Genomic DNA, 13,075 nt, shown 5'->3' on the forward strand with positions numbered 1-13,075 from the left:
GGAGGGAAAGGGTTACACAGGCATGCTCTCAGGCTCTGGGAGGGAAAGGGTTACACAGGCATGCTCTCAGGGCTCTGGGAGGGAAAGGGTTACACACAGGCATGCTCTCAGGGGCTCTGGAGGGAAAGGGTTACACACAGGCATGATCTCAGGGCTCTGGAGGGAAAGGGTTACCACAGGCATGCTCTCAGGGCTCTGGGAGGGAAAGGGTTACACAGGCATGCTCTCAGGGCTCTGGGAGGGAAAGGGTTACACACAGGCATGCTCTCAGGGCTCTGGGAGGGAAAGGGTTACACAGGCATGCTCTCAGGGCTCTGGGAGGGAAAGGGTTACACACAGGCATGCTCTCAGGGCTCTGGGAGGGAAAGGGTTACACACAGGCATGCATCTCAGGGCTCTGGGAGGGAAAGGGTTACACACAGGCATGCTCTCAGGGCTCTGGGAGGGAAAGGGTTACACACAGGCATGCTCTCAGGGCTCTGGGAGGGAAAGGGGTTACACACAGGCATGATCTCAGGGCTCTGGAGGGAAAGGGAAAGGGTTACACAGGCATGCTCTCAGGGCTCTGGGAGGGAAAGGGTTACACAGGCATGCTCTCAGGGCTCTGGAGGGAAAGGGTTACACAGGCATGCTCTCAGGGCTCTGGGAGGGAAAGGGTTCACACAGGCATGCTCTCAGGCTTCTGGGAGGGAAAGGGTTACACACAGGCATGCTCTCAGGGCTCTGGGAGGGAAAGGGTTACACACAGGCATGCTCTCAGGGCTCTGGGGAAGGGTACAACAGGCAGCTTCAGGCTCTGGGAAAGGTACACAGGCATGCTCTCAGGGCTCTGGGAGGGAAAGGGTTACACACAGGCATGCTCTCAGGGCTCTGGGAGGGAAAGGGTTACACACAGGCATGCTCTCAGGGCTCTGGGAGGGAAAGGGTTACACAGGCATGCTCTCAGGGCTCTGGGAGGGAAAGGGTTACACAGGCATGCTCTCAGGGCTCTGGGAGGGAAAGGGTTACACACAGGCATGCTCTCAGGGCTCTGGGGAGGGGGAAAGGGTTACACACAGGCATGCTCTCAGGGCTCTGGGAGGGAAAGGGTTACACACAGGCATGCTCTCAGGGCTCTGGGAGGGAAAGGGTTACACACAGGCATGCTCTCAGGGCTCTGGGAGGGAAAGGGTTACACACAGGCATGCTCTCAGGGCTCTGGGAGGGAAAGGGTTACACACAGGCATGATCTCAGGGCTCTGGGAGGGAAAGGGTTACACACAGGCATGATCTCAGGGCTCTGGGAGGGAAAGGGTTACACAGGCATGCTCTCAGGGCTCTGGGAGGGAAAGGGTTACACAGGCATGCTCTCAGGGCTCTGGGAGGGAAAGGGTTACACACAGGCATGCTCTCAGGGCTCTGGGAGGGAAAGGGTTACACACAGGCATGATCTCAGGGCTCTGGGAGGGAAAGGGTTACACACAGGCATGATCTCAGGGCTCTGGGAGGGAAAGGGTTACACAGGCATGCTCTCAGGGCTCTGGGAGGGAAAGGGTTACACACAGGCATGCTCTCAGGGCTCTGGGAGGGAAAGGGTTACACACAGGCATGATCTCAGGGCTCTGGGAGGGAAAGGGTTATATGATGACGCTCTGAGGGACTCTGGGAGGGAAAGGGTTACACAGGCAGGCTCTGAGGGACTCTGGGAGGGAAAGGGTTACACAGGCAGGCTCTGAGGGACTCTGGGAGGGAAAGGGTTACACAGGCATGCTCTCAGGGCTCTGGGAGGGAAAGGGTTACACACAGGCATGCTCTCAGGGCTCTGGGAGGGAAAGGGTTACACACAGGCATGATCTCAGGGCTCTGGGAGGGAAAGGGTTACACACAGGCATGATCTCAGGGCTCTGGGAGGGAAAGGGTTACACAGGCAGGCTCTGAGGGCTCTGGGAGGGAAAGGGTTACACACAGGCATGATCTCAGGGCTCTGGGAGGGAAAGGGTTATATGATGACGCTCTGAGGGACTCTGGGAGGGAAAGGGTTACACAGGCAGGCTCTGAGGGACTCTGGGAGGGAAAGGGTTACACAGGCAGGCTCTGAGGGACTCTGGGAGGGAAAGGGTTACACAGGCATGCTCTCAGGGCTCTGGGAGGGAAAGGGTTACACACAGGCATGCTCTCAGGGCTCTGGGAGGGAAAGGGTTACACACAGGCATGATCTCAGGGCTCTGGGAGGGAAAGGGTTACACACAGGCATGATCTCAGGGCTCTGGGAGGGAAAGGGTTACACAGGCATGCTCTCAGGGCTCTGGGAGGGAAAGGGTTACACACAGGCATGATCTCAGGGCTCTGGGAGGGAAAGGGTTACACAGGCATGATCTCAGGGCTCTGGGAGGGAAAGGGTTACACACAGGCATGCTCTCAGGGCTCTGGGAGGGAAAGGGTTACACACAGGCATGATCTCAGGACTCTGGGAGGGAAAGGGTTACACACAGGCATGATCTCAGGGCTCTGGGAGGGAAAGGGTTACACACAGGCATGATCTCAGGACTCTGGGAGGGAAAGGGTTACACACAGGCATGATCTCAGGGCTCTGGGAGGGAAAGGGTTACACACAGGCATGCTCTCAGGGCTCTGGGAGGGAAAGGGTTACACACAGGCATGATCTCAGGGCTCTGGGAGGGAAAGGGTTACACAGGCATGATCTCAGGGCTCTGGGAGGGAAAGGGTTACACACAGGCATGATCTCAGGGCTCTGGGAGGGAAAGGGTTACACACAGGCATGATCTCAGGGCTCTGGGAGGGAAAGGGTTACACAGGCATGCTCTCAGGGCTCTGGGAGGGAAAGGGTTACACACAGGCATGATCTCAGGACTCTGGGAGGGAAAGGGTTACACACAGGCATGATCTCAGGGCTCTGGGAGGGAAAGGGTTACACACAGGCATGCTCTCAGGGCTCTGGGAGGGAAAGGGTTACACACAGGCATGATCTCAGGACTCTGGGAGGGAAAGGGTTACACACAGGCATGATCTCAGGGCTCTGGGAGGGAAAGGGTTATATGATGACGCTCTGAGGGACTCTGGGAGGGAAAGGGTTACACGGGGAAGTGCCTCGGTGCAGCCGCACAGTCTGCCCAGTAGAAAAGTCAGGTGACTGCCCCCCCGCCCCTCCCTCACTAATATACCCCTCCCTCACTAATATACCCCTTACTAAAGCCTCTCACCGCCTCTTCCCAACCCCTCCCTGCCCTATTTCCCATGAGCCAGTGCGGCCGCTTCCCATCATGCTCCTGGGAGGGCCGCCATGGAGTTCAGCGCAGAGACGCTCCGCCAGCAGCTCGGCAAGGTACGGTGCATTATGGGAACCCCATCACATGTCCGCCCCTAGGCATCATGGGAAACCCCTCACAACTCTGCCGCTGGGCATTATGGGAAATCCTCTAGCTCTTCTCTCTGAGGCAAAGAATTGAGGGGATTTCCCATGATGCTTGGGGGCAGTGAGGTAAAACTTACCCATGATGCACAAGTGCAGAGCTGTGAGAGGGGTCATTAATGGGAATTTCACTCATGATCAGTACAGGCCCCCATTTAAGGCACAAAAAGCCCCCATAACTCTCACTGCCTAGAGCCCCCCCTCTCCCTTATTGTCCTATCGCTAACCCTCACCGACATCTTCTCACTGACTGAAATCACTTGGGGGGTCTCTGCGCCGACACCTAACCTGCTGCCCCCCAACTGCCCCCCAACTGCCCACGCACAAGCAGGTTAGGTGTCGGCGCAGAGACCCCCCCCCCTATCCCTTATTGTCTGTCCCTATCGCTAACCCTCACCGACATCTTCTCACTGACTGAAATCACTTGGGGGGGTCTCTGCGCCGACACCTAACCTGCTGCCCCCCAACTGCCCACGCACAAGCAGGTTAGGTGTCGGCGCAGAGACCCCCCTATCCCTTATTGTCTGTCCCTATCGCTAACCCTCACCGACATCTTCTCACTGACTGAAATCACTTGGGGTCTCTGCGCCGACACCTAACCTGCTGCCCCCCAACTGCCCACGCACAAGCAGGTTAGGTGTCGGCTCAGAGACCCCCCCCCCCTATCCCTTATTGTCTGTCCCTATCGCTAACCCTCACCGACATCTTCTCACTGACTGAAATCACTTGGGGGGTCTCTGCGCCGACACCTAACCTGCTGCCCCCCAACTGCCCACGCACAAGCAGGTTAGGTGTCGGCGCAGAGACCCCCCCCCCTATCCCTTATTGTCTGTCCCTATCGCTAACCCTCACCGACATCTTCTCACTGACTGAAATCACTTGGGGGGTCTCTGCGCCGACACCTAACCTGCTGCCCCCCAACTGCCCACGCACAAGCAGGTTAGGTGTCGGCGCAGAGACCCCCCCCCCATCCCTTATTGTCTGTCCCTATCGCTAACCCTCACCGACATCTTCTCACTGACTGAAATCACTTGGGGGGTCTCTGCGCCGACACCTAACCTGCTGCCCCCCAACTGCCCACGCACAAGCAGGTTAGGTGTCGGCTCAGAGACCCCCCCCCCCTATCCCTTATTGTCTGTCCCTATCGCTAACCCTCACCGACATCTTCTCACTGACTGAAATCACTTGGGGGGTCTCTGCGCCGACACCTAACCTGCTGCCCCCCAACTGCCCACGCACAAGCAGGTTAGGTGTCGGCGCAGAGACCCCCCCCCCCCTATCCCTTATTGTCTGTCCCTATCGCTAACCCTCACCGACATCTTCTCACTGACTGAAATCACTTGGGGGGTCTCTGCGCCGACACCTAACCTGCTGCCCCCCAACTGCCCACGCACAAGCAGGTTAGGTGTCGGCGCAGAGACCCCCCCCCCTATCCCTTATTGTCTGTCCCCATCGCTAACCCTCACCGACATCTTCTCACTGACTGAAATCACTTGGGGGGTCTCTGCGCCGACACCTAACCTGCTGCCCCCCAACTGCCCACGCACAAGCAGGTTAGGTGTCGGCGCAGAGACCCCCCCAAGTGACTGTGGGGCAGCTCGGCGGCTTCTCTGCATTATTAGCTAGCGGTTAGCGATAGGGACAGACATTACACTTGGGGATAAGGGAGAGGTGAGGGGGGTACTGGCCCTATTCATTGCACTGACCATGGGAAAGAGAGCAGCCCTGGATCAGGAAATACGGAGAATTAGAGCTGTTGGTATGAGGGGAAGGGGGGCATTTTACTTATACAGGGGGGGTCCCAGTGATGCTCCTGTTATTAAAGGAGACATATTGGATAAATGGGAAAACCCCTAACCCTGTAGGCAATTATGAATAATATACGGTGTGGGTTTCCCTTTGGGCTAAACATTAACCCTATCTGTAACAATGGCCCCTTTATTGGGGCTCCCTATAGATCCTCTCAGGTCCCTGTCTGGGTTTCACATGAGGGGTGGGCGTGTCCTAACGGTCCCTGCCAGAAGCACAGTAGGACGGGGAGAGCCAATCACAGCCCTGCACTCACACAAGCACAGACAGGCTTCAGTTCCCTATCAGGTCAGCCTAGCTGCTGATTGGTTCCTATCCTACAGTGCAGGGTACGGAGGGCCGCCGGCTCCCCAGCTCATCCAGAGAATTCAGCCAGCAGGAAGTGGAACAGATGGGCGGGGCTAGTGGGGTTTGGGGGAAAGGAGGCAGCAGGAAGTGGAACAGATGGGCGGGGCTAGTGGGGTTTGGGGGAATTTCTCAATAAATCAGTCAGAAACACAACTTTTTAAAGCACAATCCTTCTGTATCTAGGGGAGTATAATTCCCTGGCACAATCATCATTTTTATAGGATATGTCTCCTTTAAAGGACGTTTTCCTTCCTGTTTCTCTTTAGTATAAATTCCGAGATCTCACCATCGAGGAACTGAAGGACCTGAACAGAACCTTCCCCTCCTTCATCTTCTCAATGGAGACCTATAGTAAGTGTGTGCCTGTGAGTACCGCCAAGGTTACACACGGGGGGTCCCCATTGCACCTTAGGCAGCCATCTACTGTATGCAGCCCCCCCATAGGTCTGGCCCTGAGTGCACAGGATAAAGCTGTGCAAGGCCACTAGGGGCGCTGTGACTCACAAGATCTTTCTATTTGCAGCATTTAGAGACGGATCCCAGAAGGACCTGCTCAACCTCACAGGGACTGTTCCCATGAAACACCAGGGTAATTGCCCCTCCTACCGTACCCCCCATCTCTATCTGCCCCTCAGTCAGTCCATCTCTATCTGCCCCTCAGTCAGTCCATCTCTATCTGCCCCTCAGTCAGTCCATCTCTATCTGCCCCTCAGTCAGTCCATCTCTATCTGCCCCTCAGTCAGTCCATCTCTATCTGCCCCTCAGTCAGTCCATCTCTATCTGCCCCTCAGTCAGTCCATCTCTATCTGCCCCTCAGTCAGTCCATCTCTATCTGCCCCTCAGTCAGTCCATCTCTATCTGCCCCTCAGTCAGTCCATCTCTATCTGCCCCTCAGTCAGTCCATCTCTATCTGCCCCTCAGTCTGTCCATCTCTATCTGCCCCTCAGTCTGTCCATCTCTATCTGCCCCTCTGTCTGTCCATCTCTATCTGCCCTTCTGTCTGTTCATCTCTATCTGCCCCTCTGTCTGTCCATCTCTATCAACCCCTATGTACAGTAGGGGGCAGGGGCAGTTTCCCTTTGTGCCACTCACTGTATGATCTGTCAGGGTAACACCCTGCTGGGAGTTACAGTAGCCTTACAGTAGGGGGCAGGGGCAGTTTCCCTTTGTGCCACTCACTGTATGATCTGTCAGGGTAATGCCCTGCTGGGAGTTACAGTAGCCTTACAGTAGGGGGGCGGGGGCAGTTTCCCTTTGTGCCACTCACTGTATGATCTGTCAGGGTAATGCCCTGCTGGGAGTTACAGTAGCCTTACAGTAGGGGGGCAGGGGCAGTTTCCCAGCATGCACCTACAGATGTTTCTGGATATTTCTAGGCACAACGTATAACATTCCCATCTGCCTGTGGATTCTGGACTCCCACCCATTTGCCCCCCCACTCTGCTTTTTGAAACCGTCCGGTAACATGGGGATCCGGGTTGGGCGACACATCGATGCGCAGGGAAGGATTTATCTGCCGTATTTACAGAACTGGAGCCATGTAAGTAACCCCTTGTATCCCTCCCTGCGCCAGGGCACCCCCCCCACCCTGCCCTTTGTGTGAGTGACAGGTGCAGTTCATGTGGTGGCAGTTGCATTGTGGGTAAAAAGCCTGGTACCTAAAGTGAAACTGCGCCCCCACCTGCCATTCCTTTATTGGCCAGGAGGGGTCCCCAGTACATATTCAGTCTGGTTTGTCTGATCAGGGCTGGTCCTATAACTGCGGGGTCCAATCTGGGTCGCGGGGGTGGGATGGCCAATCGGGGTTGGGGGGCCGGACTGGGCCATTCAAGGTTAGGGGGTGGGCTGTGCAGGTGGGGATAAAGTAAAAGATTTGCTCTAAGTGCTGGTTTGGGGGCAGCAGTACTTATCCCTGGTACTGGGCCCAGTAGGCACCGTGGCACCACTGATAGGATCTTCGTGTTTCAGCCCAAGTCCACGGTCACTGGCCTCATACGGGAAATGGCGGTGAAGTTTGAGGAGGAGCTGCCATTGTACTCACTGTCGGCTGAGGATGGCGCCAGGCAGAGGGAGTTACTGTCCTACATTGCCCAGGTTACGGATGGTAAGGAGACCGGGCACGGGGGGTTAAAGGGATGTGTCTGTATTGTGGGGGCATGTTGGGGGCAATGGGTATACACTTCATGGCATTGTGGGGCACTGTGGGCACGACTGGCACTGTCTGTGTGTTTCATCCTCTAGGGGTTTCCAGTATGGATGTAAAGGCGCCAAGTCGTGCCAAGGTCACTGTGATTGGCGGAGGAGATATGGCACTGGCCTGCTTATTGGCTGTATCTGCGAAGGTAAGGAGCCACTCCGGGGGATACTCGGTACTCATATATATAGGGAGGGGTGGCCCCGCTTGGCTATAAGGGGCCACATACACATTACAGGGGCATTTACTGGGTACAGGGGGAGTCTTGATGCTGAGCCCGTGGGCACTGAGCGGGCACCTGGGCATGATAATGGCCGTCTCTCTCTGCCCAGGGCACCGCAGGGAAACTGCTTCTTCTCGACCCGACAGATGGTGAAGCCGCAGGAGGAGCAGCTGCCGACCTTGAAATCTTCAGCCTCCCAAATGTACAAGTCACCAAAGGTAACGTTCTGATTGGCTGGTGCTGTGGGACACACCCACTGGTGCTACTCTGCCAGGAGGGGCGGAGCAAATTTCTCAGCCAAAATATTCCTCATTTTAGATTTCTCTGCGATCGCCGGCTCTGCCATAGTGATTGTCACGGTCAATTCCTGGAGCAACTCCCAGTCCTACGTTGGCGTCCTACAGAGCAACGTGGAGCTGCTGCGTGGCATTCTACCCTCCGTGGCACATCACTGCCCCAAGTGCCTTCTACTGGTGGCCTCACAGCCAGGTAATTGGGCACCGGTCTGGGCATCCACTTCATCTAATGGTTTAGTCTCTCTGCGTATCCTGTACTTCCCTGGGCTTCTATCCTGCAATAGGAAGGGGTAAAAGCAGGGGTATCCGACGGGCCTGGTAAAGGGAAACTGAACCCCCTTCAGCTAGAATCTCAGCCATAAAGCAGGGCAGGACTGCTGCTTACAATGGGGGGATCAGATAGGATCTGTGCCACTGTGACCGAATGCTCTGTTATACAGATAGCTAGAATCTCAGCCATAAAGCAGGGCAGGACTGCTGCTTACAATGGGGGGATCAGATAGGATCTGTGCCACTGTGACAGAATGCTCTGTTATACAGATAGCTAGAATCTCAGCCATAAAGCAGGGCAGGACTGCTGCTTACAATGGGGGGATCAGATGGGATCTGTGCCACTGTGACAGAATGCTCTGTTATACAGATAGCTAGAATCTCAGCCATAAAGCAGGGCAGGACTGCTGCTTACAATGGGGGGATCAGATAGGATCTGTGCCACTGTGACAGAATGCTCTGTTATACAGATAGCTAGAATCTCAGCCATAAAGCAGGGCAGGACTGCTGCTTACAATGGGGGGATCAGATAGGATCTGTGCCACTGTGACAGAATGCTCTGTTATACAGATAGCTAGAATCTCAGCCATAAAGCAGGGCAGGACTGCTGCTTACAATGGGGGGGGATAGGATCTGTGCCACTGTGACAGAATGCTCTGTTATACAGATAGCTAGAATCTCAGCCATAAAGCAGGGCAGGACTGCTGCTTACAATGGGGGGATCAGATAGGATCTGTGCCACTGTGACAGAATGCTCTGTTATACAGATAGCTAGAATCTCAGCCATAAAGCAGGGCAGGACTGCTGCTTACAATGGGGGGATCAGATAGGATCTGTGCCACTGTGACAGAATGCTCTGTTATACAGATAGCTAGAATCTCAGCCATAAAGCAGGGCAGGACTGCTGCTTACAATGGGGGGGATCAGATAGGATCTGTGCCACTGTGACAGAATGCTCTGTTATACAGATAGCTAGAATCTCAGCCATAAAGCAGGGCAGGACTGCTGCTTACAATGGGGGGGGTCAGACAGGATCTGTGCCACTGTGACAGAATGCTCTGTTATACAGATAGCTAGAATCTCAGCCATAAAGCAGGGCAGGACTGCTGCTCACAGGACTGACCATGTGATTTCTCTAGTTGAGATCATGACTTACGCCACATGGAAGCTGAGTGGGTTCCCTCACAATCGAGTTCTTGGCATCGGCTGTAACTTGGATTCGGGGCGGTTCCGCCATGTGATTGAGAAGTTGGCGGATTCTGAGGAGGGGGCACAGGGAGCCTGGATTATTGGGGAGCAGAGTGACAACAAAGGTGGGTCTGAGTGTGAATGGAACCTGCCCCATTATAGGGGTAACAGGGCTAATGGTGAGAATTGTGGGGTTGAATGAATAACTACAATTCCTCTTCTTTCAGTGGCTGTTTGGGGGGCTCCAGACTCATCTGCCAACCGTCAGACTCCCTGCAAATTGTACCCCAAAATCTTCCAGGAGCAGCTGACAAGCAGGTGAGTGAAATCCCTGGCTCCTCCTTCCTACAAGCAGGGCATTAATGGGTTAATGGTACTACAGGCCCAGTATAGTGGGGATCCAGGTTGTACCCCCATATGTGTCAGGGCTCCTGTTATGGTACAAGTAAGTGCTTCCCTATTTGGGGTGAGTGGGTATTTGTGCCCTGGGTACCCCTGGAACTATAGCGGGGTGACTGTTACCCCAATGTTTCTATATATCTGTAACCTTGTTATGGGCTAAGGGGGCCCAGCCTGAAGGCCAGTTAGGGGGGGATTTGGGGTGAGTGCTTATTTGTGCCCTGGGTACCCCTGGAACTATAGCGGGGTGACTGTTACCCCAATGTTTCTATATATCTGTAACCTTGTTATGGGCTAAGGGGGCCCAGCCTGAAGGCCAGTTAGGGGGGGATTTGGGGTGAGTGCTTATTTGTGCCCTGGGTACCCCTGGAACTATAGTGGGGTGACTGTTACCCCAATGTTTCTATATATCTGTAACCTTGTTATGGGCTAAGGGGGCCCAGCCTGAAGTTAGGGGGGGATTTGGGGTGAGTGCTTATTTGTGCCCTGGGTACCCCTGGAACTATAGCGGGGTGACTGTTACCCCAATGTTTCTATATATCTGTAACCTTGTTATGGGCTAAGGGGGCCCAGCCTGAAGTTAGGGGGGGATTTGGGGTGAGTGCTTATTTGTGCCCTGGGTACCCCTGGAACTATAGCGGGGTGACTGTTACCCCAATGTTTCTATATATCTGTAACCTTGTTATGGGCTAAGGGGGCCCAGCCTGAAGGCCAGTTAGGGGGGGATTTGGGGGCTTATTTGTGCCCTGGGTACCCCTGGAACTATAGCGGGGTGACTGTTACCCCAATGTTTCTATATATCTGTAACCTTGTTATGGGCTAAGGGGGCCCAGCCTTCTATTAAATAGGCTTCACTAATTCCAATCTGAGATCCTGGTTTTGATGTGTGTGGCCCTCAGGGGCCCAGGAGATTGAGTTTCGTTCCCTCTGTTTAACAACTGATTCATTATCTGAATGTGTTTCCAGAGCTTTGGAGATCCTTAAAGGGAAGGGGCAGCGCTCATGGTCTGTCGGCCTCTCTGTGGCTGATATCACCGACACCCTCGTACAGAATAAAGGCAAAGTACATTCTGTCTCTGCACTTTGTAAGGTAACAGTGATGTTCAGCATTTATATAAGGGATACTGTACCCCCTACTGTAAATGATAAGGATATTAGCAGTCACTGAGGGGTTCTGTGCCCCCCATATAAAGGCACAAGGCTGCAGGCTGAGTTATACAGGGAACTCTGAGTATCACTCATGTATTATAAGGGATAATGTACCCCCTACTGTAAATGATAAGGATATTAGCAGTCACTGAGGGGTTCTGTGCCCCCCATATAAAGGCACAAGGCTGCAGGCTGAGTTATACAGGGAACTCTGAGTATCACTCATGTATTATAAGGGATAATGTACCCCCTACTGTAAATGATAAGGATATTAGCAGTCACTGAGGGGTTCTGTGACCAGGTTGGGGGTGACACACTGATACAGCAATGGGGTGCTAACTCCAGGTTCTTCTCTTGCAGGGACAATTCGGGGTGCAGGAGGAGGTGTTTCTCAGCATCCCGTGCGTATTGGGGAGCGCGGGGGTGACGGGGGCGGTACAGACGCTGCAGGACGAGGCTCAGATTTGGGAAACGTTACAGAGAAGTGCGGCAGCCATAGAATCTGTGCAGCAACAGCTGAGACTGTGAGGGGGCGGGACCCTGCGATGGCCAATCCCGTTGAATGCTGGGAACTCATTTTGGGAAGGTTCCAGACTGGAGGTGGAGCTTCTCCCTTTATTCGCCAATCAGATTTGTTGTCTTTATTTTTATACCAAGAATGTACATTTTTTTCTACAGACTCTTCTGTGTTGGGGGAATCGTGGTGCTGCTTTATACAGCCAATCATACAGCTGCTCTCTCTCCTTGACTGGGCACATGGTTTGTCTGCCCATTGTTTAATAAATAGCTGCTGGTGCATTCTGGGATAAGGGCACTGGTTATTATGGGATGTTCCCCCCCTAACCATAGTGGCAACTATCTGGCTATTGGGGGTTGCTGGGAGTTTTAGTTTAACATTATCTGAGGGATCTCCATTTGCTTATTTCTGGCCTATAAATAAAGGGCAAGTTCACCCCTGTGTGGGAGGTACTGGCACAGGCAGCGGGGTAACTATACAAACCCTGGGAATGGCGCCCTCTGTGGGGTATAAGGGCCACTGTGCCCTGGCATTCTGGGAGCTGCTATACACTCACGGTAACATAGTGTGTATATATATAGTGATCCTACCCCCATTAACTGCCCCTTCCCTAGTGACGAGGTTCCCCCAACCCATAGGTACCATAGCAGCTGAGAGTGAGTGTGAGTGAGTGTGAGCGAGTCTGAGTGAGTGTGGCTAGCACTGCACTCAGCTCTCTCAGTAGCCGGGGGTGCATCCCATCTGGCCCTGGGGCCTTGTTCACAAGGGGTAGTTCACAAGGGGTAGTTCACAAGGGGTAGTTCACAAGGGGTAGTATGTTACAGAATGCCCCATTTCCAGCACCATTGCAATTGGTTTCATTGATTTATTTTTTATAGTTTTTGAAATATTTCTCCGCCTCCTTTCAAAAGGGGGTCACCGACCCCCCAAATATTTTATTACTTATCTTTCTATTTCCAGCTCTTGTTCAAATCATTGTCTGGTTGCTACAGTAAATTGCACACTAGCAACCAGATAGCTGCTGAAATACCAAACTTAAGATCTGCTGAACAAAAAGCTAAAAAACTGAAAAACCTTGAAAAATAAAAAATGAAGACCAATTGCAAATTTTCTTAGAATATTACAGCACCATATGCTGTGTCAGCCACTGACTAGACTGAGCTGAGCCAACAGTGCTGCTATTGGGTGGGACTTGGCACTCTGACCCCTCTATTGTATACGCTGAGGAAAAGAACTGGTTTAGCACATTTGCCCTTTCAATGGGGCCAAACCC

General features: G+C 53.6%; 1 protein-coding gene across 2 annotated transcripts; it reads left to right on the forward strand.

Annotated features, from left to right (window-relative positions):
• Positions 1–3,203: 3,203 nt before the first annotated feature.
• On the forward strand, positions 3,204–12,712 carry uevld (UEV and lactate/malate dehyrogenase domains). 2 transcript variants are annotated; one of them, NM_001007957.1, is given in 12 exon segments: positions 3,204–3,322; positions 5,833–5,917; positions 6,090–6,155; positions 6,943–7,106; positions 7,535–7,670; positions 7,808–7,908; positions 8,093–8,201; positions 8,302–8,472; positions 9,689–9,862; positions 9,965–10,055; positions 11,103–11,226; positions 11,646–12,712. In NM_001007957.1, coding segments are annotated over 12 exon segments (1,431 nt in total). In that variant the 5' UTR covers positions 3,204–3,280; the 3' UTR covers positions 11,814–12,712.
• Positions 12,713–13,075: the final 363 nt, after the last annotated feature.

This window comes from Xenopus tropicalis, chromosome 4 (genome assembly GCF_000004195.4).
Source record: "Xenopus tropicalis strain Nigerian chromosome 4, UCB_Xtro_10.0, whole genome shotgun sequence".
NCBI lineage: Eukaryota > Metazoa > Chordata > Amphibia > Anura > Pipidae > Xenopus > Xenopus tropicalis.

Coding starts and splice junctions, on each gene's coding strand:
- uevld (XM_031900023.1), top strand. Junction 7,107..7,534: donor ATTTACAGAACTGGAGCCAT/GTAAGTAACCCC, acceptor TTCGTGTTTCAG/CCCAAGTCCACGGTCACTGG. Junction 8,202..8,301: donor AAATGTACAAGTCACCAAAG/GTAACGTTCTGA, acceptor TCCTCATTTTAG/ATTTCTCTGCGATCGCCGGC.